This window comes from Lepisma saccharinum, chromosome 12, assembly GCF_977018435.1.
Source record: "Lepisma saccharinum chromosome 12, izLepSacc3.1, whole genome shotgun sequence".
Taxonomy (NCBI): domain Eukaryota; kingdom Metazoa; phylum Arthropoda; class Insecta; order Zygentoma; family Lepismatidae; genus Lepisma; species Lepisma saccharinum.
Window position 1 is genome coordinate 51,676,848 of NC_139240.1, and position 27,776 is coordinate 51,704,623.

A 27,776-nucleotide genomic window follows, 5' to 3' on the forward strand; every position below is an offset into this window, starting at 1 on the left:
TTTTTTTTTGGAAGAGTCGCTGTGCTACTGTTCTCATATAAGTGGTCTCTTAGTGCAATTGGCTTTCAGTACGAACCAATTCCAGTCGCGTACTCCATCCACTTGAAGGAAAGTTACTCAAGTGGGAAGTTGATGTTGGAGAAAATCCAATATGATTAACACCAGTGGGACATAGCCTATGTGGTGATTTAAAAATAATTGGTTTTCTTCTTGGGTTACAAAGTGGGTATACAAAGTATTCTTCTTGTTTTCTCTGTCTCTGGGACAGTACGAGCAAACTGTGTGGCCTGAAAGAACAGAGCTCATCCCAGAAAAACACAATGTGATATGCGCAGCTTAAGTGCCCAGAGAGAAGATTCTCCTATTAACGCTACACATTAAACGGAGGTTTGTAAAACAATTTTGTGTCAGCATTGGATAGTGAGTCAGCTGCTCTACAGTACATAAAAAAAATCCTTATCTGTCAGAGGCAAAAATTGTGGGTGGCATTTTTGCAGGACCACAGATTTGTTTCATGCTAAATAGTAATGAACTTAAACAAAATATGACCGAGCTGGAAAGAAATGCTTGGAAGGCCTTCCACAACTTCGTGAAGGGATTTCTGGTCCACAACAGAAGTGAAGCTCTTGACGATCAAGTGAAGACACTAAATGATAGATATAGAGCACTGGGCTGTAGAATATCTGTAAAATTACACATACTTCATTCGCATCTTGATTTCTTTTGGCAGAATTTGGGAGAGATAAGCGAAGAACACGGCTAACGTTTTCATAAGAACATTCAATTCATGGAAGGCAGATACCAGGGAAGATGGAACTGTGCCATGATGGGTGATTACATTTGGGGATTAGTTCGTGACGAAGGGGAAGGGAGTGTTTCCCAAAAAAGACAACGAACAACAAATATTCACTCTTGGGCATGTTGTCACATAAGATGTTCTAAATGAAGGAACTGATGAGTAATATTATTGTATTCTGTTCATTTCATTGTATTGCTTTAGCTATTTTTCATTGTTATACTGTTCATTATATATGTAATTTACTGGGTACTGACTGTACTGTGTTTGTAATTTTATGTTTTTCTACATAATACATATTACATATAGGCTACACGTTGCTCTTTCAATAAGAAATAATAAACGACCCATATTATACGAAAAACTGATATTACAGGAAAACCAATGTCATATTCGTGTTCAGCGGGTCCAAATTATGAAAATAAGACTGAGAAATATACATAAGCAGAAAGTTCATGAAAATTTGTAGACCAGTGTTATTGCTGGGTTGTACTCTTATAGTCCGATCACGTTAAAGTTATTCCCAGATGAAAAAATATACTTTCGTCTAAATGAAATTTATATTATTTAACCTAAGAGACAGTGTATTTTGTATTTCCATGAGGTAATCTAGCCAGTAATTTGTCAATAGACACACGTTTGCTTCCGGTGGAGGTTCATAGTGTTTCGGATTCCACTTTAAACTGTAGGTTCAGTCTCGATTAGCCTTTCTGTACATAAAGTGGACTTTAAAAAACACTCAAACAAACACAGTCAGAAGTTTGCTATTGATTGAAGTGTAAAGGCATTGCCTTCTTGCTATGTTACATTATCCTACCAATTAAAATCTGGTCCTTATTATCTTAAGTTGGAGATACTGGGACCTTCAGGTTCGTGCGGGATCAAAATTCAACTTTTAGTTTATTCATAACTTTGAAACCTGCCACAAAAAACGGAATCAGGAAATAAGAACTTTAGAACTTGCAATACAGGACCCAGTGTGGTTCCTTTTAATAACTATTTACAAGACCTGTCACTGAAGTTAGGCCATGGTCCTAATTTGTTTCTAATTTATGTACTAAAAGCTTGCTAAATCAAAATTCTAAATATCGTGTCATTTTAACCATAATTTTAGCAGAGTTACAGTTGGAGGAATCTTCTCTCTCTATATATAAAAAAACATATAAGAATATTTTTACTACACAAAGTACGTAAAGTGTCAGTCTCTATTTAGATTATAAAATAAATTTTAATGTAATTTTTATGCAAATAAACTTACCTGTTAATTGTGCCACATTCCGACACAACGAATTTGGCAGGGTTTTTGTAAATAAAGCCATTGTAATCCTAAAATGAAGCATGGATCACAATAAATACTCAACATGGTTTATAATGCATCAAACTAAACTGATGTGGAAGATTATACTAAACTTTATAAAGCAATCAGGTCATAAAGATAACTATATGATTATACATACGATAATAATAATCTAATAAAATAATAATAATAATTAGTTATAAATATTCTTCTGATTCAACATATCTGGCCCAATTGCTTTTCCTAACAGGAATGTCCATGTCGTGATTATGAGTAACAATTATAGCTATACATACACATATATAGAGAGACAGATCCATACTTTGTCTCTGACATTGTAAAGTGACTAACTTTTACAAGTCGAACAATATTAAAGTTGTATTAGTTATTATTATTACTAAGCGTTAAATTGTAGTTTAACACGATTTGAATGTAACCAATGCTTGCATTCATGTTAATACTATTGTCTACAATAATATTACTTCTACCTCAATTTTATGAAACTGTTGGGTTTTTGCATTTAAGTATGCAAATTATCAAGCGTCAAAGTTTATGTAGTCGTTTATCCTCACAAAAAAATCATGATGTAATTACTACATGAATAATTTTAAGTTTATAGTTTTACAGTTTAATTCTTTCATTATGATTTTTGTAGTGCTATGTATTTAAGAGGCACACACAAGATACGAGAGCATTTAATAAAAATAGTTATTGCTATATGTCTAAATGAGTCGGCTACTATTTGCTTACTTGTAGTTACTACATAATTAATGCAAATTGTATTGAACCCATGGAAAATGTTTGGATAAAAATTACACAAGAATTGAAAAAGATAGGAATTCAGTTCAAGTTTCGTTGTTTAAAACACTGGAGACAGATTACAAGTAGTATATAGCTTTATGAAGAATTATGTATCATAAGAACGAGAAAAATTATACACAAAAAATATTTTACAGAAATTAACTTATAATTTAAACGAATACTTACCAATACGAAAGGAAATAAATGCAATCTGGCGATAAAACACCATCGAAATGAGGCACGTTACCTGAAAAATAATATGTATCATAATAGCTGATTCAGTCAATTGTATATTTTTCAAAATGGATCAATATTTTATGTGAAGTTTCAACTGCGCAGGCTCAAATATTCGAATAATTCATAAAAATTCTTTATCAATTCCCTATCTTGCATACAAAGCATAAATAACAATACCAGTTTCTGAAGAAATATTGTTGCCTCAATAATTTTCTTTTATTATGCGGAACCAACAATTTTATTACAATATTTCGTGATAGAACAAAGTGGTCAAACAAGTAAATTGTGGTTTATGTGCTTTGTTGAGGAAATAAACACAGATATATTTTCTTCCATACGCACATTGTATTTTTCGTTTAAGAACTTATTTTTAAGTTTCGTCTAATAATTTCTACATCTCCTTTGTAATCTAGCTTTGAATATCTATGGTTATCTATACTTTTATTATTTCATTGGGAAATGAACATGACACAGAGCGAGGATAAAAGTCATTAAAATTGAAATGTTTGTTTGATTTGTATTGTACTTCGGTTTTCTGTTACTTTTCGCTAATCGCGAATATGACTGATTGATTTGGAGTTTTAAGTCCACTTTATGCACTGTAAGGTTAATCGGGACTAGACCTACAGCTTAAAGTGGGATCCGAACCACTATGTGCCTCCATTGGGTATCGAGCTTGCGAATATGAGGATGAAAGATGATAAGGTGAATTGACGGGAGGACATTCAACAAACACACATGAACAGGACACAACAAGAGTTCCACAGAAAATTATCCTGGCTGTGGGTCCAGAAGCCAGAATTGTTAAGTCGGCTTTAGACGATGGCATTTCCTTTAACATTTCTGCTAGCATAAATGCTATGTAAATGCTTCCAAAAATCTTACAGCAGATAGTACTTTACACGGAAGCATTTCATGTAACTTTTCGGGTAGCTTTTCCGATTAGAATGTATAACATGTACAGCATGAAAGGCACGTTGAGTTACACCATTTATGCTGAGTGCACGTGTTTACATTTGAAACATCTAAAATATTCTTCCATGCGTGTACAGTAAACGTTGTAAAGTATGTGTTTAAGCAGCGCCATTGTTTTGTACCTAATAACGTTTTATACGAAACGTTATTCCTCTCGGTTGAATAGTTATCGTCTTTTAAAAATGTGAAGTGATACATTGTTTCCATCTCAAGCTGCCGCCATTACAACTGCACTCGTGACCTAGAGGTCGCTTCTGATTGGTTACGCTACGAAAAATGCTACGGACCGAGCCTATCAGTATGGTATCTGAAATGCCATAAGATTTTTCACTTTACACGGTAGCTTTTTGGTCATGGCACAAATGTTAATAAGGAAAATGCTTTCGTCCAAAGAAGGCCTTAGTCTGCAAAATGCAGTCCAGGGTGTGCTACGTGGATATACTTGGGTGTCTTCAAAACTGGTCACACCTTACATCTCAAAATTGAATTGAGTTTTTCTATGATAAGATACATAGAAACTACACGTGTAGGTTTTTGACTGCATCAAGGTTTCACGTTTCATTTGTTTTTTTGTTGTTGGTTTGTTGTTTGTATTTAATAATTGATTTGATTGATTGGTTTAGTTTATTTTACTTCGCATTTTGTGCCTCTTGGCTAATTTTGGAAAAATGGGGATGAATGATGAAATTGATGAATGGACATTCACAAACAACCAAACCCGAGCGGGATTCGAACCCGGGACCCTTGACGTCGCAGCGCGATGTGCTAACCACTCGGCCACAGGGTCCAGCTGTATTTAATAAGTAGTGTATGCAGTGCCGGATCTACAAACCTTGCCCCCCCACCCCCGCAAATTATTACCAATGCCCCCTCTACCAAACTACCTGCACACACACACATACATTATGTGTGTGTGTGTGTGTGTGTGTATATATATATATATATATATATATATATATATATATATATATATATATATATATATATATATATATATATATTGTATGCGTGTGTGTAATTCTTGAAAATGAACCCCATAAAAAGTAAAGGAGTTAGGCTGGGTACAATTGGTCATGTAGAAACAGGTTAGGCTTAGGAGGAACCACATTGGTGTGCACCAGTATAAAGAAAGAGGCTCAAACTGAGTGTTAGTCCCACATTATTGATTCGGCTTATTTCAGAATTTCCCACCTGTTGTGTGCATAATTATGTCATATATTGAAAGTTATACATTGGATTGTACCCCCTATATAGGGCAGCCAAACGAGAACTGGAGGGACCTGGGCCTCCCCCTGCCCCCCGGTTACGGCGCCCGTGGCGATGTGATATATATATATATGACACTCTTTTCTCACACCTGGAAAATGATACTTGTTACAATCATGCAGTCATAACTTTTTCCTGATTAAAGATAGGTTGAAGAAACCTTCACCACTGCATTTCTTGTGAAATTCTAGCCTGATTTGATTCTAGTATGACTGACACGTGGAACACCCCGAGGTGGGTGATCTAAGGTAGGGATTTTTCCGGTTTTGTCCCCGGATAATGCGGCCCCAGGACCCACAACAGCCTGAAATCAAATGGTACCCGGTGGGAAGGTAATGGTGGCCGGAGTGTGGTGTTGATCACACCACCTCCAAGATATCAGACATGGAAAATATGTGAGGCCCTAGCTCCACATACCCTAAATGTGCCTTCATGGCACGGTGCTATGTGCACGGGGAACTTTACCTTTACCTGTATATATTGTATTCATTTCTGTCCCCCTGAGTAACTACGTTTATTTTTTTACATACGCGAACCCTCTACTATGTCAATGGCTGAGGGCCCCTTAAAGGCTTACTTGTCTCCGGGCCCCTCCGCACTGCGGGGTTTCGCGGCTTGTAGATCCGGCACTGAGCGTATGTATCCATTGGGGTTAGGTGGCAAAACAGCAGCAGGCTGAACCTCGCCCTTCAATAAAGGAAAATTGTAGTGAAGTGAAGTTTACAGGAGGTTTCTAAGGGTTCTTTCTCAACCTCTTCATGTCATTACCTGCCGGGAAACTTCTTTGGGCCTTCCCGATGGGGTAGTGATAACATTGTCGCGGCGGCGATTAGGGGGGGCCACGGGGCAGTTGCCCCCCACTTTTCGCCACTTTTGCCCCCGCACTATGCTAAATCTTATCTACAAAGGGAAATATACTGTGTTTGCCCCCCTAGTTTTGTCACCTTGTCCCTCCGGTTTTGGCACCCAATCTCCGCCACTGCGTCGTCACCTTGAAATAAAGGTGTCCCGGAATCGATATCCGGTGGAGGCACATAGTGGTTCGGAACCATCGGATTAAAAATTATAGTTACTAGAGTTTGGACTCCAATTAAAATTTAACCGGTAGACCTACATTAAAACGAGTTACATCAAATTTTAGCTTATTCAATTCTGCGTTAATCTATGCTAACTATTGTTTTTCGAGTATCCGTTCAAATTTTTATCGTTGTGGGAACATAAGAAGGGTGTTTTTCTTTTAGTTTTGCAAAGGATCGCTATCTTCAAGATGCTGTAAATCAAAATCGGGTTGTCCAATCGTTATGAAATTTTAGTAGGGTGTAGGCAGGAAGCTTTTAAACACAATTATTAATTTTTAAGTTTTTAAAATTTCTCAGAAAGCCATATTTAGCAATTTTGCGAAACAACGTTTTCTTAGCATTGGGTAGCCCTACAAATACAATACTGGTCTTGTTTTGAAGCTCTTTGCATCTGTTTTAAAAATGCATTATCATTTGCCAATTCACATTTCGAAACCGATTTTTATACAGATTTTTATTCAGAGGAGTAAAGCTGTACGTGGAGCTTGGCAACGCCGCAAGGATTGAATCGCATCGCCCGCCGGGAGTTTCCGCTGTTCAACGGACATAGCTGTGTGCCGTGTTGCGACGTTCCAATTCCACATACTGCTTTATTCCGCTGAATAAAAGTCTGTATAAATTTTTTTCTCACGACGATAAAAAATATAAGGCCTACTCGAGAAAGAAATGAGTAGCATAGATTAATGCAGAATTGATTAAGCTAAATTTTGATGTAATTCGTTTTAATGTAGGCTTTTTTTCTGGAAGAAAGATTCTGGTAGTCTTCAACTTGGAATAGCAAAAAATGTTTACTACTTCTTCTAGCTCTCGACCTTTTCTCAGTTTTAGTAACTATTCATTCGTGTTTACTTCCTCTCTTCTTGATCATTTCTTTTTCTATGTTTTCCCTCCAGTTTTATGATGTTTTTCTTTATTCTTTCTCTTTGTCGATCTTCTGTTACTTCTCTCACTGTTTCTGCCTGTTTTCTTTTACATTTATCTTTTTCTCCCACGTTTTCAATTTTCTTTCTTCCCCTGTTCTCTCTGATTTATCTATTCCATTCTCTCTTCTTTCTGGTATCTCTATTTCCACACACCCTCTCTCGCTTCTCTTTTTTTCACTCTCAATTTACTTCACTTTCCTATCTCTCTCTCTCTCTCTCTCTCTCTTTCTCTCTCTCTCTCTCTCTGTCTATGTGTGCGTGTTGTCTTCCTCCTTCTTTATTTCTTTGTATCTGCCTGTCGCTTGTTCCCCTTCTTTTTCCTTCTCTCTTTCTCGGCGGCTTCTTTAATTCTATCAATTTTTCTCCTTCTCCACCCTTTCTTGCTTCGCTCTTTTTTTCATAGCAATTCTTTCTGATGGTGACCTTTCAACATGATGTCAATATAATTTAAAGGATGCGTATTTTAAATTTTGACACCCTTGCAAAAATTTTCTGTTGGCACACATGAAAGAAGTACGCAAAATGTTGTGGTATGTTCATAAACGATTGTGCATTCATGTTTGTTACACACACACACACACAAATTCTTTCGATAAAATAAGATGTTATTACTTTTATTCTCACATGTAAAAAGGTGCCGGTACGGCGTACCGTTGCGTATCTTTGCGTACCTTTGCGTACCGCTAGAACAAAGGCACTGCCAGTATCTAATTCTTCAGTAGAAACCAAAAGATATTACGTTCTGCGGAAAGAAAACGGCTCACGATGGACAAAAGGGAGCGTATATCCACAAACAGAGAATCCTTGTACGGGTACAATATTGAAGGACACTTGGGAACAAGGGTATTTGCTTTGTTCTTCTCGCATCCTCTTTGTGTGTCCAGTGCCATCGTCTCCCGCGACATTGAGGGAAGCATCTTCCCTTTAATATCATAAATTCCTTTCGCATTCCTGGAACCAGAGGGGGAGTAAACTGGGGGCAGATAATTCAAGAAGGGTCTAAGAATGCGTGCGACGTAAATCACGGTGTCTTGGCTTAGAAATGCAATCATTTTCCCTTCCAGGCTCACAACGAACCAAGAACGCCAAGAAAAACAGGGCCATGTCATCTGGATCAGAAAAGTTATACAAACGAAACGCTTGGGGTAAATCATGAACGTTACTGGCATTAGAATGTCCAGAAAAAAAAAAATACAAATACAAAATATGGTTCTCCACTTTCAAACTGTAGGTCCTGTCTCCATTAGCTTTGTCCGACCTCCGTGCGCATTGGTTAGCACAGCGCGCCACGACGCCATTGGTTCCGGCTTCGAATCCCTACTTTGGCATAGGTGTAGGCTACCTTATGAGTAGGGAGCGAAAGTTGATGACCTAAAAAATATAGGTATATGTATGACCTATAGAATGTCCTAAAAAAATGGGAAAAAATGCAAAAAAATGACCATTAAATTTGTTAGTTTCAGGTTAAAAATTGAAATGAAAAGGAAATTAAACAAAATGCAATCTTGTTTTTTTTTAAAAAAGAAACTGCACCAAATGTTACCACATGCACATTCAATCAAAATATGCAACGAGGATTTCCAATGGAAACAACCGAATAATTTTTAAACAATTTAATGAAAAAGTCGTATACTCTGAATGAATTGGTGTAAAATGCATTAATTTCCCGCATCTGTGCTTGCGAGATCTATATAGGCCTATGTTCACCTTGGTGAAAAGACTCAAGAATATTACCAAAATGAAAGAAGCGATAAAATATGACGAAACAATACATTGAGTATAGCGAAAAATGACGGGAAAATTCCAAAAATCGGGGAAAATGACCTAAAACCTGAATATTGGCAAAAAAATGCACTTTAAAATTACCTTTTTTGGGTTTTAGACGAAGTGTAATATTGTGTATATTTAATGGGCATCGTGTCCGAGATGTCAGAAAAAAGATGACATTGCATCAAATTCCGCTCCCTACTTATGAGTGTGACTTCATCAATTCCCTCATGTCATCTCTCATCCTGGGGTGTAAGGGAAGCTCCTTCAACATAGTGCACCCAATAGTCAACCTCACTTCCACGTAGTACACCCTGGACTGCAGACTAACGAGGCTCTGGCGAGCGCCCTTTTTAGCCTCAGCTTTTAACCAAGGTAAGAACATTTTAGTCTTCAGACACGCTTTGATTTTTGTTATGATAAGGGGCTGGACCCCGTATAATGTGACGGGTGCAAAATGGCCTCAGTGCTGACGCACCCAAAAAGTTTTAAATCAAATTCAAATTCATCACTCATCCTCATCGTCGCGATTAGCCAGAAGAGGTTAAAAAGCCACGCTAAATAACGTAAAACAAATCAAGATTATATATATATAACATCCTTCACAACACTTGCCGTAATTTAACCTCGAGGATAATAAATAACAAGTAATTAAGCAAAAAAGCTTTCGTTTCTTAAAAGAAAGGTCATGTGGAAAATTTTCGTCCCGACTAAAGTGTTTGAGTTTTAAGCACACTTTATGCACAGATAGGTTAACCCGGACTGGCTGGACCTAAAGTGAGATCCGAACCACAATGTGCCTGCACCACGAACACGATGGTTGGTTTGGTTTTTAATTGGTGTTTTTTAAGTCCACTTTGTGCACAGTAAGGCTAATCGGGACTGGACATACAGTTTAAAGTGGGGATCCGAACAACTATATGCCTCCACCGGGTATCGAACCCGGGACCCCTTGATTACAAGGCAACGACGCTACCACTGCACCATCGGGGAGGCCCCGAAAACGTTGGTGTGTGTGTGTGTAATATTCTAGGTGTTTACCAACACCATCTTTACTTCTCATTCTGTCCTCACCACAGAGAGGTGACGTCATGAATGCGCATACGTTCACGGGAAAAACAGCTTCATTTTTTTTTAAAAGTTAACAGATCTACTGTTAAATTTTAGCAGTAGAATATCGTAAATTTAACAGTTACTTCTAATAGTGCATATTCTCTGGAACAGTTACTTGTTAGAATACTATCAATCACACATTGTGTTAAACATACATTGTATATCAAACAATTACAGTGAATATGACACAATAAACATAATAGTAGCATATATGTCGTGTACGATATTACACTACGTGGAATCGTTTGTGTACACTATTAAATATTTATTGTAGAGGGGAAATATTTTAAAAATTGACTAAAACTTTTTTTTGGATAAATCGGGTTTTCGGATCATTGCGATCGGATAAACTAGTTTTTGGTGGACTTATCCAAACTGCGGTTGTCTCTGTTATTGCTTTACCTTGTTTGAAATGGTTTCATATGTTGTTTTATGCCCACATTATGCACAAATAGGCTAATCGGGACTGGACCTACTGTTTTAAAGTGGAATCCGAACCACTATGTGCCTCCACCGGGTATGGAGCCCGGGATCCCTTGATTATAAGGCGACGACTACCGCAACATTATTCCTTCATCTTGGTCTTGGCCTTCCTGCAGGTCTCTTACCATCAGGTTTCCCAACACTTTTCTTTCCTCTCCCATTCGTGCCACATGGCCTTCCCACCTGAGTCTTCTTGATATAATTATTCTAATCATGTCTGGACATGAATACAAATTATGCAGTTCTTCATTATGTTACCTTGTCCACTCACCAGTCTGCTATATACCTTTTAGGTCTAAATATTTTTCTAAGGATTTTATTTTCAATTCCTCTTAATTTACCTTCCTATTTTATTGTAAGGGACTAAGTTTCACATCGATATAATACTACAGGCAAAATGAACTTATAGGCTAAAAAACAACAACAAAAAAACAACAACCGAGATGTGTCTGCAATATTAGCCACACAGCCAAAGGCGGCGACAGGATTATTCATCTAGGGGAAATCATGCTGAAAATTAGGAAAACATGAAACACGCATTCAACCTTTCAAAACTGGAGAGGGGGGGGGTCCAAGAACAGTTTACTTTCCCTTGGTAAATAAGCTTTAGCATAGTGCGGGGGCAATAATAGCAAAAACCGAGGGGGGGGGGTAACTGCACCCCTAATTGCCATACTGACCAAAATTAAATTATATGTGTGAAATATATAACTTTAGATTGGCATACATTTTCCAGGGAGGTTGTGCCCCCTTGCCCTCCTCCTGGAAGTCCATGATATGTCTTCCACTCCAAGAAAGTGGTCATACAGTGTAAACATTCACATGTACGTTGCACTCTTATTGAACTATGTAGTGAAATATAAAATTAAATTATCCTTGCCTTTCAAACACAATTTTTAAACCTTTTCAATGGAGGTACAAAATACATAGTACATTAGATCTTCCGTCTGCCACAGGACAAAACGCGAAGTGCACAGCAACTTCGTCTTCGTTAAAATCCATTCTGCTGCACTATTTCCAATAACAAACTGTAAAATTTCTTCGTGAACATTGGACCCCTTCCTAACAATTTTTGAAAAAGCCTGAAATGGTACGTTTACTAGACATGTTACGTATACAAATACAGAGAACCATTAACAAGAAAACCACCCTTCACGTTACAACTTGCATTAAATATAATTTCCCGATCACGACTTGGTGATACATTGAGAGCAGCTAAACTTTTTGCTCCAGTGCAAGGAAGAAACAAGCAGACGGAAAATAAACCGTTTATCAACAATGCAAGAAAGAAAAAGAAAAAAAGAGACATAACTCACATTAAGCTATAGGCAATTATCGAAAACCACAAACAGACCACTTGAAGAAACAAGAGAAGAAAAACTGCATAAGAATAATGCTGACGAAAGAAAAAAAAACGACCGCTGATCTTTATAGAGGCTGCCGCCAATGCATCTCTTTCAGTGCTTGCCTGTTGCATACAAATAATAACGGTCTGTAAGGGTTAGTGTTTTGAGTTGAACGTAGGGGGTGCGGAAGAAAATTAAGGGGTGTGCACATACAACTTTGCAAACACCCTGTGGCGACAATTTAAATCATACGTGACCAATCCAATAACCAAACCCTCTTCGATTCGTGTCAGAACGACTGCAGCGCCATTTGATTTGCAACGCGGTTTAACATCGCCGTAATACACAACCTTTATCATATTAACAGCTGTCATTCGGCACATTCTCACATTCTGACACGGGTGCCTGATTGCAATGTATGACTTGCGCATATTTGCCAATATCTGCAGGAGGGGCCGATAATTAAATATTGACTTACGCGCACGATGTAATTGCTGATAAGCGGCTTCGTTATTCAGGCTTCCATTTCAGAATGCAATAAACGTCACATAGCGTCGAGAACGGGGCGAGCTGGTAATTAATTTCACTCTCTTTCGTTAAAGGTGGTTTTGCATGCTTTGACAGCGCTGCCGGGAAATTTTCACGGATACTGACTTCCCCATTGCACTTTCCTTCCTATTAGACCTTAAAGTGATACACGAAGTTGCTTACTTCCTCTGTAGCAGCTGTGAAGGTATATTTTTACTTGCCTTGTCTAGTTCAGTGCACTTTTTTTACTCTCTCGGCACTCACGCGTCTTTGTTGGTCATGGTTCAAGTCCTGATTCGAACGCCAGTTTGACATACAGTCCGGCCAAGGGAAACGAAACTAGCTGGAAAGTACGATTCCAAATGCGAGAGGGGAAGCGGGTAGAACACCACCCTGTGGCTCTTGTTTGCTATAGTCCAACCACAACCAATAAAACCTGCGCAGACCCGCGAAGTCTGTGCACCGTACTCCCGCGAGGAGGGGAGGGGGAGAGTGGACCATGCTTCCTTACGGCACGAGCTGAACGGAAGAAGGGAAAGCTGCGCTGGGACTTTTCGTCCATGTTTTTTTTTCCTTGCGGTCGCTCTATAGGGTTCGCTTGCTGTGTTTATTACTGCTTGATGTGTTATGTTTGTGATGTCTCTTACAATTCGTAACAAACCGTTTCGAAGTGGAACAAAGAAAACTGTGACGTTTTGGTCTCTGTTGCACATTCTACAAAATGCCCTTGGTATAATACTCAATGCCACAAACCATTCAGGTACTATATTTTCTTTATTGTATTTATAATACTTTGCATAATAATACTATTATTAGTGAATACTATCCCGATAACTGCTGTGTACATTTGTGCTGATTATACGATTTACTAAGGAGACCAATTTAATTGAATGATCCAAAATAAAGTTACTGGTTTACAAACAAGTTTATCTACTAATGTGACGTAATGAATACTTTCCTGATATGTTCCGTTTGCTTATATAGTATATGGATGGTTATTCTTTTTTCATTCTGTACCCTTACATAATTCGTAAACATCTATACGTATTTTGGCGACGATGTTACTACGTTTGAAACTTCATTGTTTTTTCAACAGCAGACGATTTTCTCGAAACCCGCTTCCTGAACAATGTGCCGTCACCCCTATTTTGCCAATGAACACTGCCAGTTGACGCATGCGCACTTCCGTCCATGGTCTCAGCTAAGGAAGCCAGACAGTATACCCTATCCTGGGGCAAGGCCGCGCATAACGGCAGAGAAGAGGGGGGAAATCGAGTGGGCAGAGCGATGCTGTACACGCTGCTGGCAAGGCTGATAAATGCAGTCGCTTTCCGGACGCGTATCTGGTTTCAAGCCAGTAACTCTTTTTCTGAGAAGCGCTGTTGTCACTTGTATCTGCAGTGTTTAGACCCGTACTGCGACGATGTTTCACTCCCACGGTCTCCACCTTGTATTAAAAACAATAGCACAACACAGTAACACAACCTAGCGAAGATAACCGTAACCTCACGTAACGAAATCTTTAAAGAAACTGAATTGGCAACGTCTCGTTTACTCCACGTGGACTTGACATGCACTGTCAATTCCTAAAATGGACGCTATTGGCGGGAAAGGTTTGACGGTAGGGTTTACTGGGCTTCACGCGGACTAGACATATGATTGTCAGAAGGATCGGGACTTTCTAGGAAAGTGGCGTTCGAATCAGGACTTGAACTTTACACAGTGCAACACCGACTCGTCTACTTCATTGGGCTTCAAGTAGTGTATTTGATTTGATTTGATTTAGTTTATTTTACTTCGCGTTTTGTGCCTCTTGGCTAATTTGCGAAGATGGGGATGAGTGATGAAATGATGAAATTGATGAATGGACATTCACAAACAACCAAGCCCGACCGGGATTCGAACCCGGGACCCTTGGCGTCGCAGCGCGATGTGCTAACCACTCGGCCACAGGGTCGGGCGAGTAGTGTATTTCGTAACAGGTTCCCCTGATTAGAGAAAAGTAGCAAGCCAAAAGCAATAACCTCCTTCGTCGGCCGTTACTCTCTGAAGCATTCAAAGAATGCTAAGTCAGTATCAAATCAGTCTTCCTGGTTGATTGAAAGGAAGTTGCTGATCAACGGGTATTAGGGAGCAATAACCAGGTGGTGGAAGAAAGGATAAGTTAGAGTGTAACGGGCGACTTGGGGTCTTTTGCTTTGGTACGAGGAAGGAGAAAGATCGGGGAGCTTGAGCGAGTCTGCATAGAGCATTTCTAGGAGTTTTCTCCGAGGATTTCTTCAGCATCGAATAGACACGTAATATCCTTCTCTAACCATGTTGGTCTAAACTGGAAGACATAAAATCCAAGTTCTTAGTGTTGTGCCATTTCAAGTGTGAAAGTAACCTCTCGCCTATTACCATCAAGTTATCTGCCTAAGGGCGAGTGCTCACCAGTGAGGATGAATGAATGACGAAGCTACATCACCCAAGCATAATGGTTAGGTTTCTGGTAGGATCCCAACGACCAACAGTTCGTTACGATTTAATGCTTGCACTACGTGTGGCCACGTGGTGCGTGATTATAATCAAATGAACGTTTAAAGCAACACACAGGCATTCGTTGAATCTTCTGAACTTGAACACCGTCAACTTGGTTGAACGTAATTTCCCTGCACCAGCGTGACACCGGGATACACCTGCGCTGCAGCTAGTGTCAAAAAGTGTAGCGAACTGGACGGGGCTATTATCTAGAGTGGTACTAGAGTGGGATCCATGAGTAATACCGCGCAAATTGTCCATGACTACTTTCATAATTTTTTATCTTACATTGTACATCCTATGTGTGTTTTAAAGCGATGGATTTTTATGTATGCTGGTGCAGAAGTTCCCAACAGCTTGTTTTGAGTTTTCTTTTAATTCTTGAAGCTCTTATTGGGTCAAATAAAGTGCACAAACATGGTGATGGACAATTTGCACGGTAATACTCATAGATTCCGCTGTACAAAGTTCAAACAGAAGCATGCAAAGCACACAAACATTCGAGGATTTAGCGGGAGGGAAAGGGGGACACATGCCTCCAAAATAAATGTTATGTATTATTTTTTTTTACTTCGCATTTCTACCACTTTTGGTTAATCGCGAGGATGAGGATGAGTGATATGATGAGCTGATGAAGGGCAGTGGCGGTGATTGGTGCGCCAGGGACGTTTACTTTTCCTTGGTAAATTATGTTTAGCATTGTACGGGGGCAAAAGGCCCCCCACGCTCCCTAATCTCCGCCACTGATGAAGGGATACACAAAGAATGCCCAGGTCGGGATTCGAAGCCGGGACCTATGGTGTCGTAGCGTGGTGTGCTAACCACTCCGCCACGGATGCCGGCTATATTAAGTATTATAAAAGCACAGTATTTCACCGTATAATCCTTTCATATTCTTTGCAAATTGTTCTTGTAAAAAAGCGGGTTGCGACCATTAAGGGATTTTTTTAAAATTGTTCTGGTATTCCTGGTACTTAAAAAGTACCGTCAAACTTCATACAGATTTTGGCATATTCTAATGTGCCCTGCAAAATCCATGGCGAGTGACAACGCGTGAAACGCGATCCTTTATAAATGTACTGAAGGAATACCAAAGAAATTCCAAAATATTAAGGGGAGGGGCAAATACGTCATCTCTGCTTACGTTCCTAGCAGGTCAAAATTTGCTCCATGGAGAGGTAAGATCGTCACGCAAAATCAACCAATCAGTTATCATCTGCACATGCCTCACACGTGTAGTATGAGAACTATGTATCAAGGGAGGAAGTGCATTGTGTGCAAGTGCATTGTGCTTTGGCGCTGTTTGCAGCATTCACTCGTCATATATCCTCTTGTCATACTAGTGACGTTTGTGTGTCTTTTCTTTTTGTTTTTAAACATTGAAATCTTACAAGTTCAGTACATGTATAAAGAGTAAGGTGTTTCGGTGTGGCTTCACACTCCCTTTGATCCACCAGCACGTGACTCTTAGCGACATCTATCATTCTCATGACGAAGTTACCCTCAAAGACGAAGTAATTTGTTACTAAACTATCTTTGGTGCAAGGGGTACACCGAATATAGTGAACATAATTTCTTCGTGGCAATTGAACCAACATTTTTCCGGTCAGAAAAAAGCTCAAACATTAGTTCCTATCCGCATTACAGTTGAAACATACACTTTAGAAACTTTGCTACACTGTCGCGAGGTACGAAATTTCAAAATTTAATCTCTTTTTGTCTGAAGTAACGGCCTCGTTGTCTGACGCGCCTATGGCACGATTATGCGATGAAAGGTTATAAACAGAGCTAGGATTTGTATGTAATTACATATTCTATTCCTTTCTAGATACATACCTTGAACACGAAAATGTCAACGAATTATGTAACTGACATCATTTTGCATAAGTTTTATGTTACATATTTTTACACATTTGCCAGGATATTACATATTTTTACATATTTGCTAATTTACTTTACATAAAACAACATATTTCGGCATTTATTTTTCCTATCTTGATCCTTTTTCCTATATTTTCGATCTCTGAAACATGATGAAGAAAATTTGTAATTTCATGTGATGTCATATTTTCTAAACAATGAGATGCATTGTGCTTACGGTCATCTACAATTGACTGCCAAGTCAAAATACAGACTGAAGACATAGAAGAAAGAAAATAATATACTGGAACTGTTATTTATCGAAAGATGCTGGAGATTCTCCCCCCTCCCCTTTCTCGTTACATATTTTCGTTTCGCTTTTTGGTTTACGCAAAGCACCTATAAACTTGGCATCGGTGGACAATTAAGCTACTTTCCTGTACGTAGCGAGTTCCCTTGTACAAAAAAGCACAGAAGAAGCTTTGTATTTTCATTCGATTGTCTTAGATGATTCTTTTTTACAATTTGTTTCGAAAGTTACAAAGAGCTCTCTTACATATTTACATATTATCCAATAATTTGCGATGTGAAAAGTAAATAATAGTTAACAAAATTGGTTTCTTAAATAAGTGCACGTTGCTGTGCTTTTTTTAAAATTTGATACAAATTTTAATTTGAACAACTTATGTTTTTAAAAATACGTTGAATATGTTCAAATAAAATAACTATCTATCAGAATTCTTGAAATTGCTTGGATACTCGATTATTATTAATATTACATACAGGGTGTCTCAAAAGTAATATCGCAAACTGACACAGGTGAAAGTACACGATAATAGAAGCAAAAAAGTCTCAGTAAACATGGGTCCGCAATCGAGCCGTGTTCGAGATAATTGCGAATGTGAGTTACAAGCCACCACTGACTCCATTGTTTGTAAACGTCGTTACAGTTGGTTAAATGCTTTCAAACAGCCCCGGTTCATTTCGGAATTGGTCACAAGCATGTACAATTCTCTGTACGGATTGTATCCATCCTGTTTGATTACAACGCCACCTCTCGGAAATGTTCTGTTTTGTAAAGAAAGAGTAAATCTCGGACCGCACAAGGAGTAAAGCACTCGGTGTTTACAAAATGCAGTCAGTGACGGCTTCTAACCACACATTCGCACACATTATTAACATTTTACCAACTAGGACGACGTTTACAAACAATGTAGTCAGCGGTGGCTTGTAATCACACATTCGCGATTATCTCGAAAACGGCTCGTTTTCAGACCCATGTTTACTGAGATTTTTTCTTCTATTATCGTGTACTTTCAACTGTGTCAGTTTGCGCTATTACTTATGAGACACCCTGTATTACATGATACTACATATTTAGCTACATATCCTTTTGATAATACATATTTAGGTACATATTTACATCAATTACTGTTACATATTTAGGTACATATTTTATCAATTACTGTTACATATTTAGGTACATATTTTATCAATTACTGTTACATATTTAGGTACATATTGTATCAATTACTGTTACATATTTAGGTACATATTTTATCAATTACTGTTACATATTTTGTACTTTGATATTACATAAAAATCCGGGTTCTAGTTATAAAACAATTTCTGGACTGAAAATACAGGGTGCGACGATTATGCCAGCAAGGACGTTGAGAAGTCGACTCACGATCTCAATGAAGGTTATGGGTTTAGATCCTGGTCGGTTTGTGAATTTTATGTATCCTATTCATTATTTCATCGCCTCTATCGTGATTAGACAAGAGTAGCGAGGAAAAGACACAAAATACGAAAAAAAAATATGCAGATTATCTGATCAGAATTTCCATCAGTTTGCATATTGTTTGACATCGGCTTTTCAGGATCTAAAAATAATGTGCTTTTAGGTTCCTAAAATAGGCTCTAAAAATGCTAAAATAGGTTCTAAAAATCCTAAAATAGGCTCTAAAAATGCTAAAATAGGTTCTAAAAATCCTAAAATAGGCTCTAAAAATCCTAAATAGGCTCTAAAAATCCTAAAATAGGCTGTAAAATGCTAAAATAGGTTCTAAAAATCCTAAAATAGGCTCTAAAAATCTAAAATAGGTTCTAAAAATTTTAAAATAGGCTGTAAAATGCTAAAATAGGTTCTAAAAATCCTAAAATAGGCTCTAAAAATGCTAAAATAGGTTCTAAAAATCCTAAAATAGGCTCTAAAATGCTAAAATATGTTCTAAATATCCTAAAATAGGCTCTAAAAATGCTAAAATAGGTTCTAAGATATGTATAATACCGAGGCATGTTTTTCACTGTGAATGAAAAGAAAGCTGTGTGGGAAATAAAACAGAATTTTCTCAATGCGTTTACTTTGTTAGTATCCCTTGCAGAACAATCCATCTGACAGACGAGAAATTATTGCTAGATAAGATATCTTAAAGTTGATTGGGTCGATTTTGAGTTGAAATTCTAATACAATTAACAATTTTTCTTAGATTAGAATAGCCCGTAACATTGTGACGTGTTTGTAGATGTATTTCGTGTCTGGGTATGTGAAATGGCAAACGTAAATTCGGAAACTTAAAGTTTGCTTATTTATATATATATATATATATATATATATATATATATATATATATATATGAGAAATCCTGAATACAGAGAGAATCCATTTTACATCAGGATATCAACAGAGAGAGAAAAATAGAAATTAACAAATGAAAAGCATGCACACATATGTAACAAGAATAACATAATAATAATAATAATAATAATAATAATAAGACAATAACTAGGGTATAACAAATATTAATTTCTCTTCAGCTGCTTGATGCACGCATTTCTGAAAGCCTGCTTAGATAGATGGAAACCTGGAGGATCAATTAGTGTATTGTACCTTGTTTGTAGCCTATAGAGAAATGACCTTTGTTCTAGGGATAACCTTGAGGTTTTTGTATAAAAGAAGTTGTTGCATTTGCTGTTGGTACGTGGGATCCGGATGTGAAGATGTGGCAAGAGTTCGTTAGTGAAAAGTTGTCCATTCATGATTTTGAAAAGAAATGTTAGATCTGAAACTTGATCGCGAAGGGAAGGATCGTGAGTTTGAAGAGGGGATAGAATTTCATGTTTGGAAAAGTTTGCAAGGGCTGGGCATCTATGTTTGACTATTCTGATAAAGAAATTTACCACCTTGTTCGGTTTATATTGCTATCACAGGCCATTGACCAAATACAGGAACCATATGTTTGAAAGGAACATGGACTTGGAAACACATTACAAATTGGATTTTTTCGTCACCAAACGCAGCAAATATCTCTTCGTGATATAAAAATCCTTCAAAACCTAAAAAAAAGCTTGATTTAGGCGCATATACCTAAAATAGTTTCTAACAAGGAAAGTAAGTAGGTTAGGCCACTTTAAAACTACATCAGTTGTATTCTTTAAAGAAACTCAGACTAGTTTTTTCCCCTATTTACCTGCAAGGGAAAAAAATATGTTAAAAACATAAAATTCGATGTCTAGTTATAAGATACACTTACCGTAGTTCTTGGATTTGAAGTAATAAAAACTAGATAAAAATTAACCTTTCGTTCTAAATTTACCATCGGAAAAAGGTCTCAGCTGCTTGAAAGTTCTAGATATGAGCACCAGTTCCCACTGGCCTACGTCACAAGGTAATAGAGGAACATCTCTTTTTCTCAAATTAGAAAAAAAAAATCAGTCGGACGTGGAGGCATTTATGGCAGCCATTGTGTCCAAGAAATTGAATTTTCTTTTCGCGTCAGCTGAGAGGGGGGATGAATTGGGGGGGAGTTCTTCCTGTTCAATACAAGGTAAATTTTGTTCCTTCTCTACCTACACACACACACAAACCTTTTACTGTCGTGTGCAGGGGCTATCCATTTTCTTCTTCCTTTCCTGTTCTTGCAACGGACTAGACCCGAAACTGCATTTCCCTTCCAGACTTATTTTACAAGGGAGAAGAAATTGATCTCTGTCCGTGGCACGCGCTTGCCGGGAAATTCCCTTTCCCCCCGGATCAGATACTTGTCCTGTTTTTGCCTAAGGGAGTGAATAAACTGTGGCGGAATAGCCCTTAAAGGGAACGACCAAGGTTTTGTAGAGATATAGAGATGGGTAAGAGGATAGTTTTGATGACGTAACGACGGTAGAAGGTGAATTTGTCCACGAAACGAATTCGAAATATATGCTTTGGTGTTGGTAAACAAAACCAGACAAACTGATTATATGTTATATATATGAAATTATATGCAATGCTATAACTTTATCCTATCTTGCGAGTGAACAATCGAAAATTGTTATTTACATAAAAATTCAATTATTTTACATAATTAAGTTAGAAGGTAGAAGGTATTATACATATTGTTTGTTTATTATAACATATTGATTTACTTCTGTTTTCTATTGCATCCCACCCGTGACACCAAAATGCAATTACTTCCTCCATTAACTGTTACATCCCCTTCAACTCCACCAGAATATTCAAAGATCAATTATCTTCTCTCTTTGTCTTAACGTAATTGCCTTATAATCAAGGGGTCCCGGGTTCGATACCCGGTGGAGGCACAAGTGATTCGGATCCCACTTTAAACTGTAGGACCAGTCCCGAATAACCTTACTGTGCATAAAGTGGACTTAAAACACCAACTTAATCAATCAATTATCATCATTTTACAATCTTATTTAATAAAAAGGTAGTGTTTCGTCTGTCCCACCCTTGACTCAACATTGTTCACCTATAGCTACAAATCTGGGAAAGTATTTTAAGGGTATTTCATTGCATACAAACTGTAAGAAAAATGTTTCTTAACTATCGGTAGAATAGTTACTTTAATGTAAAAAAAATGTAGGCCGGTGTCCCACCCATGACAATCCAATGCCCATAATGTCAACGCTTTCTTCTTCATAAGCAATAAACCCATTTACAGTTTCTGGCTTCAGATAAATTGAAAATCTGACCAGTACTTTCATGGCCATACGCATACACTGGCCGGGGTCAGCGTACAGCAAATTTCATAGTTACATTATAATTGTCACTAATTCTTTATTATGAACATTCACTTATAAAATGTAACTAATAAAATGTTTACTACAGAAGTTGGTTTCAAGTATTGGCTTGAAGTAAGTTTACACACAACAATATTACTGATACTGCACATGCAAAATAAATTAAAAAATAACCCGTGACTCAACAGCCCTTGAAGGGCCTGGGCCTATCTCCCGCCTGCCAGTCTCTTTCCCACAATCCTACCTAGAAGTGTGGAGATCTTCAACCAGTAATGGGGTGACGTGGGGTCAGCACGTCGAACCCCCAGCCGTTATAGGAGATTTCCGAGACCGGGTTACGCTACTCACTCGTAGCTCCCCAATTTCCTCACGATGGTGGATTGCCACCGGTCCTATACACAAGCCAAGAACCCAGAGACTGAACCCATGCCGTCCCGCAGTCGGAACCCAAAGCACAGCGCCTTAGTACTGTACATGTAACTTTGTTAGAATTGAATTTATATTTTTAAAACATTTGCTTCATGTGTGATATTAATAACTTTCAAAACGTTTCATCCAATTTTGATAATACTGTATTCGATTATACAATGTGTGCAAAATAGTTACTAAACCAATAGAATACGTATGAACCCGCTAAACCCTCCCCTTGTACGGTCATGGGGTACTTATTAACATGAAATAGAAACTGCTGTCTAAAGTTTAAAATGAGGAATGTGAAAATTTTGTTTCAATATTGTACAAATTGTACAATATAAACAAAAATTTGATTAAAGTAATACACTCTTTAATTTGATGAAATTTAATCGCAGAAGCCTATTACTTGCCCATGGTTCAGTATGAGCAGCTAGGGACAGCCTTAGGAACTTAGAAATACATGATAACAGAACCAAACCTGATCTGCCTAACCTATCCACGTATGCATATGATAACTTATATAAACAAAACGTAACCTGCTAAATCTATTTACATGCAAACTTCTGCTATTATATGCCCACGTGGATAGGTTAGGCAGGGGAGGTTTGGTGATGTTAGCATGTATTTCAAACTTCCTAAGGCTGTCCCTAGCTGCTCTTCGTTTTGTGACTTAAAGCAAGTTCTCGTCCAACCGTTTGATGGCGCTAGTGTCTGCCACATTCGCATCTCCATAGGCTGTGGTAAACGTCCTTGTTCTTGTTTTGGTGCTTAATATCTGCATATTGCAACACTGTCGTTTCACATTCCAGTGATACGTTAACATTGTTGCCAGTACGTCAATGCGCACAACAATCATATTCACATTGGAGATGGGCCTGGATTGGAAAACAACATCTACTTTGGGCTTCAGAATTAAAATTACAACCACAATAAAGGACACAATCCATGACTCTAACTTAGGATTCTTGGTTGCGTAGCTTGTATGCTAACCATTCAGTCTTGGGGGCCAACCTGTTATTCTTGAAGTATGTTAGTAGCTTATGAATTAGTTAACGGCAGTTTTAGCTTTAGTATTTAGAAGTAATTTACATACGTTTCATATTTATTCATAAATTAATATTCATAATTCATAAATGATGCATATAATTATAAATATATGTAAATTTGTTCTATATATATGTAAATTAGTTCTAAATACTAAAACTAAAACTGCCGTCAACTAATTTATTAGCTACTTATGTACCTTTCTATGTTATTTGTTTCATCAGCATCTATTCTCATATTTGAAATTAACTTAATAAGACAATAATTAAAAGTTTCTACTTTCGTGAGTTAGAGCCTTATACAGGGTGTACACGATAGTAGAAGCAAAAAAAAAAAAGGAACAATTGTTTGTACATATCGTATGCTTTTCACGTGTGAGGTGCCATAGCCCTACTTGGTAACAAATAACAGAATTAAAAGGTTCTACTCGCTAGACATTACTGTACAGCGCATTCGGTTTAGCTTGAGCTCTGGCATGCGCAAAGCGGGAATGGTTTGTCGTCTGCAGAAGACGTCACGTGACTCATAGGAGCAGTGTTGCAATACGCGGAAGTTACAATTCTACTAGACAAAGAACTGGCAAAGCTATATGCTGTTGTCTCATTAAAAAAAAAAAATACTTACGAATCTAAAGTAGCACGCTGTCCTTCATTATCGTGAAAGTCGTCAATTGTTGTACGAATAACACACTTGCCAAATTCATCCACATCACTTTTAAATGTATTTCTTCTGCGTGGTTTGTTAGGCGTTACCAATCCCTTCCCAGTTACTTTGTAGCAATCATTTTCGTTTCATAGTACTTACTGACATATCAGTAGCTGCGGAAACACGCTTATGCACTTGTTTCACGTTCAACGCAAGATTACTGTCAGCTTCTGTCTTCATAAACTTATGTACGTTAAGATAATTTCTCTACTCTGACTATTCTCAAATATTCATTCCAGTTTTCACCTCAGCTTTCGTAGAATAAAACACCCTAAGCAACACAGGTCAACAATCACCTTACTCGTGGTAACACGATCTGCCCCCGCCCCCTTTTCCCCGAGAGGAAGAGGAGAAGTGGGAGGATGCCTCTTTCGCCCAGGTTCTTAACCAATGGGGGTTTCACCGACAAAAAAATTCTCTGTCATTCTTTTCCTTGAACTAGTAAGTACCGAACACACCTACCAATAAGCTCTGAAGTCAGATTATGGATATAGGTAATTGTTAAGGCAGTTAGCAACTCTGCTCTCAGTGGAACTCTCGCATGGTGGCGCTGACGGCAGGCTTCTGCGCAACTGAAGGCCAGAGCTCAAGCTAAACCGAATGGCCTGTACTGTACAGTATGTTACATGTTCAGTTTTAAACAAAGACACCTCGGATCATAACCGACTCAATGTTTACGGAGACTTTTTGCTTCTACTATCGTTTTACTTTTCACCGTTTCAGTTTGCACTATCACTTCTGTTACACCCTGTATACGAAGAAATACCAGAAACCAGATACGAGTTGAATATGCAAATAAATGAAAAGCTATATAATTGTTCCCAAGTATAACTTTATTTGTCTGTGATTTCAGTTTTATACATTAGAAGGTTTTTTTGGTACATGATCAACTACAATTACACAACAGAAAATATAGCACAAAATATATACGCATGTATATATGTTGAATATGATAATACAATGTCACATCTTCCAAGGAAATGATAGTTCGGTCAAATTCTACTACAATAGTATTGTCTCCACATTTTTATTTTCAATGTGTACTAATAATTTATAAATACAATCTTCATTAAAATTTCAAATTACATATTCTCTCCTGATCTGTAAGTATTTATTGTCATCATTTTTTATATGTGCTACGAAAGGCATTGGAAGAACAGGACAGAATTGTTATAATTAATGTAAAACATATTTTGACTTCTTTATCTACCTATATTTAAATCTTCATAAGGATATTCTTTTGTTATTGTCTTAGGTTGTTCTCCATAGAAATGTTTCTTGCAGATTAGATAATTAAGTGCAGAAGAATAGGTTTTTATTGAAAGCCTTCTTCTAAATCCATTTTACACTTTATATAAATTCATATAAATTGGAGTGTTTTGTCTAATATAACAAATGGAAGACCTAAGTGATCAATTGATATTTTGGAAGACTACTTTTGAAATTTTGGGACAAAACAATTATAAAACTTTCTTATAGTTACTGACGAATTATTGGTTAAGTATGTAGATTTACAATCTAGGAACTAAAATGATATTTATTCGCACATTATCACAGACAAGAACTAATAAATTACCACACATTTATGTACATATATATTTTGTGTATTCCAGCCACTTCTGAAAATTTATTTGTCTAACTTTCAGATCTATTAATGTGTTTGATATGATGTCAAGAAATAGATTTTCAAAAATATATTTGAATGTATTCTAGAGATTTTTCTAGTCAGCGATAGTGCAAGTAGTATTGTTATAACTAGGATTATCGAAGAAGAGATAATTTGTGGAACAGAAAATATTTGCTCCAAAGGTCATTGTAATTTTTTAATTAGAATCTTGTTTTGTGAAGATTATGTGTAAACAGAATGTAGAAGAAGGTTTTATTTGACGATTTGAAAGTTATAGCACATTAGAAAAAGCACAGTCAATTGAATGAAACGGTATAGTGCAATTATAGTAACATAAATTATGAGACTTGTATACTTCGCAACAAATGAGATTTCTCTAAAACATGACATTAAATGACAGATTACTATTAGTGACATGTATATTACCTTCACAGAAATTGTGACATTCACAATAAAGAACATTTCAGCACCTGTAGTGTTGCATGTACTGTACATAAGATTCAAACTCACAAGATATGAACCTCAGAGAATATTATAATGAATATAATATGTTGCTATTATGAAATGGGAATAATTTCAACGTATTTGGAATCATGATTATAAAATACCTTCTACAGAGATTCAGCAAGGTTGTTTATTGTCAGTTTGTATGAAATTCGATACAGCCTTCCACTCTTTTCAATTAGGAATTTATATATTTCATTGTTATACAATTGTTTAGTAATTGTAACATAACTTGATATTTTTTTAGATACGCCATTTTCTCATCTTTACAGATGAAAATAATTACGTTTTTAGGTCATGGTAGAAGCATGTAAAGTATATTTACATCAAATAGTATTTTTATACTAATGTGACCAAACACACTTTCCTAAATAACACGAAGAAAACCTCTAAACATGATGATATGGATTTTGTAAAGAGACAGGTTAACATTTGGATGGGTTGTGCAGTCTGAGATGTGTTCATTGGTTAAAATTTGTGTATGATACATTTCTTGGGCAAATCAACATAAAATTTACACTAGACACTATGCAATTATGTCAGGGAGACTTACATGTTTTTGCTCTACATGTTTACTGTGAGGTTTGACGAAAGAACACACCATGTTGTAATGTTGATGGTGTAACACACAAATATGTCCAGTTCGCCCAAAAGAGATGCCCAATTTTGATGAGGAAAATGTTGTGAAATTAGGTGGATGTTACATGCGCAGGGTATAATCTTCTCAGTAGAATATTGTCAAGGGCTGGTAGGACTAAATATCTTTTCCATTTCTCAGTTCCTTGATCAAGCTCACCATCACTGTAGTCGAAGTCACCGGAGTCAGCGGTTAGTTCTTCCTCGTATGGCGACGCCTGGTACTTGGGTATGTCTGAGGCTTCCTCCGGCCCAGATATGGAATCCTCCCTGTAAATTTAACGGCTGGTTAAGCTGGCAGGTAATGTGTTAGTATTCCAGTCCAGGGAATGTTATCGTTGAGGACTGGTGGGGGAGAAAGACCTTAATTTACACACACACACTCAATACATATATATATCTATATGTTGTTACATATAAAATTAAATTCTAAATATTTAACATATACATTTATATATATATATATATATATATATATATATATATATATATATAAATGAATTCATTTGCTACTTTTATACATATCATATATTTATAAAGTATTCAATAGAGTTCTGCAGAAAGATGATTTCGTTCGAGCGCCAAATAGTTCCCACGGACGACGTTGGATGGCGTACGGAATCGAGAGCTTCTTCGCTCGAGCAAAGAACAGGCAAATTGAGGGGTCTACACTCAAAGCCCAGTAGTACATGTATAACCGTAATTTATCTGTTGAAGTGGGCCGTCAAATATGGATCTTGAAGTGAAAGATGCAGTGAAATTGAAACTTAAGTGAACATAGTCATTATCTCCATGTTAAAATGTAGTTTAGTCTATTTTACCAATACACA

General features: G+C 37.2%; 3 protein-coding genes across 5 annotated transcripts in view; 1 reads left to right on the forward strand and 2 right to left on the reverse strand.

Moving 5' to 3' along the window:
- The window catches only part of LOC145996476 (3-hydroxyisobutyryl-CoA hydrolase, mitochondrial-like), a 33,952-nt gene extending 30,773 nt beyond the window's left edge, over positions 1–3,179 (reverse strand). Inside the window, exons 1-2 of the mRNA XM_083132966.1 lie at positions 3,081–3,179; positions 2,055–2,122 (exon numbers count right to left, since the gene is read on the reverse strand). Coding sequence (XP_082989092.1) covers positions 2,055–2,115 — 61 coding nt within the window. The 5' untranslated portion in view covers positions 2,116–2,122; positions 3,081–3,179. The remainder of the gene's footprint in view (positions 1–2,054; positions 2,123–3,080) is intronic.
- LOC145996062 (uncharacterized) overlaps positions 1–27,776 on the forward strand; it is a 367,735-nt gene that overhangs the window by 184,306 nt on the left and 155,653 nt on the right. The gene's annotated exons all lie outside the window — the stretch shown is intronic.
- Nplp1 (Neuropeptide-like precursor 1) overlaps positions 25,005–27,776 on the reverse strand; it is a 97,489-nt gene continuing 94,717 nt past the window's right edge. For 2 of the 3 annotated variants that reach the window (XM_083132282.1, XM_083132281.1), the window contains exon 4: positions 25,005–27,216. In XM_083132282.1, the coding sequence (XP_082988408.1) occupies positions 27,000–27,216 (217 nt within the window). In that variant the 3' untranslated portion in view covers positions 25,005–26,999. The remainder of the gene's footprint in view (positions 27,217–27,776) is intronic. The other variant, XM_083132283.1, reaches the window with a different exon arrangement.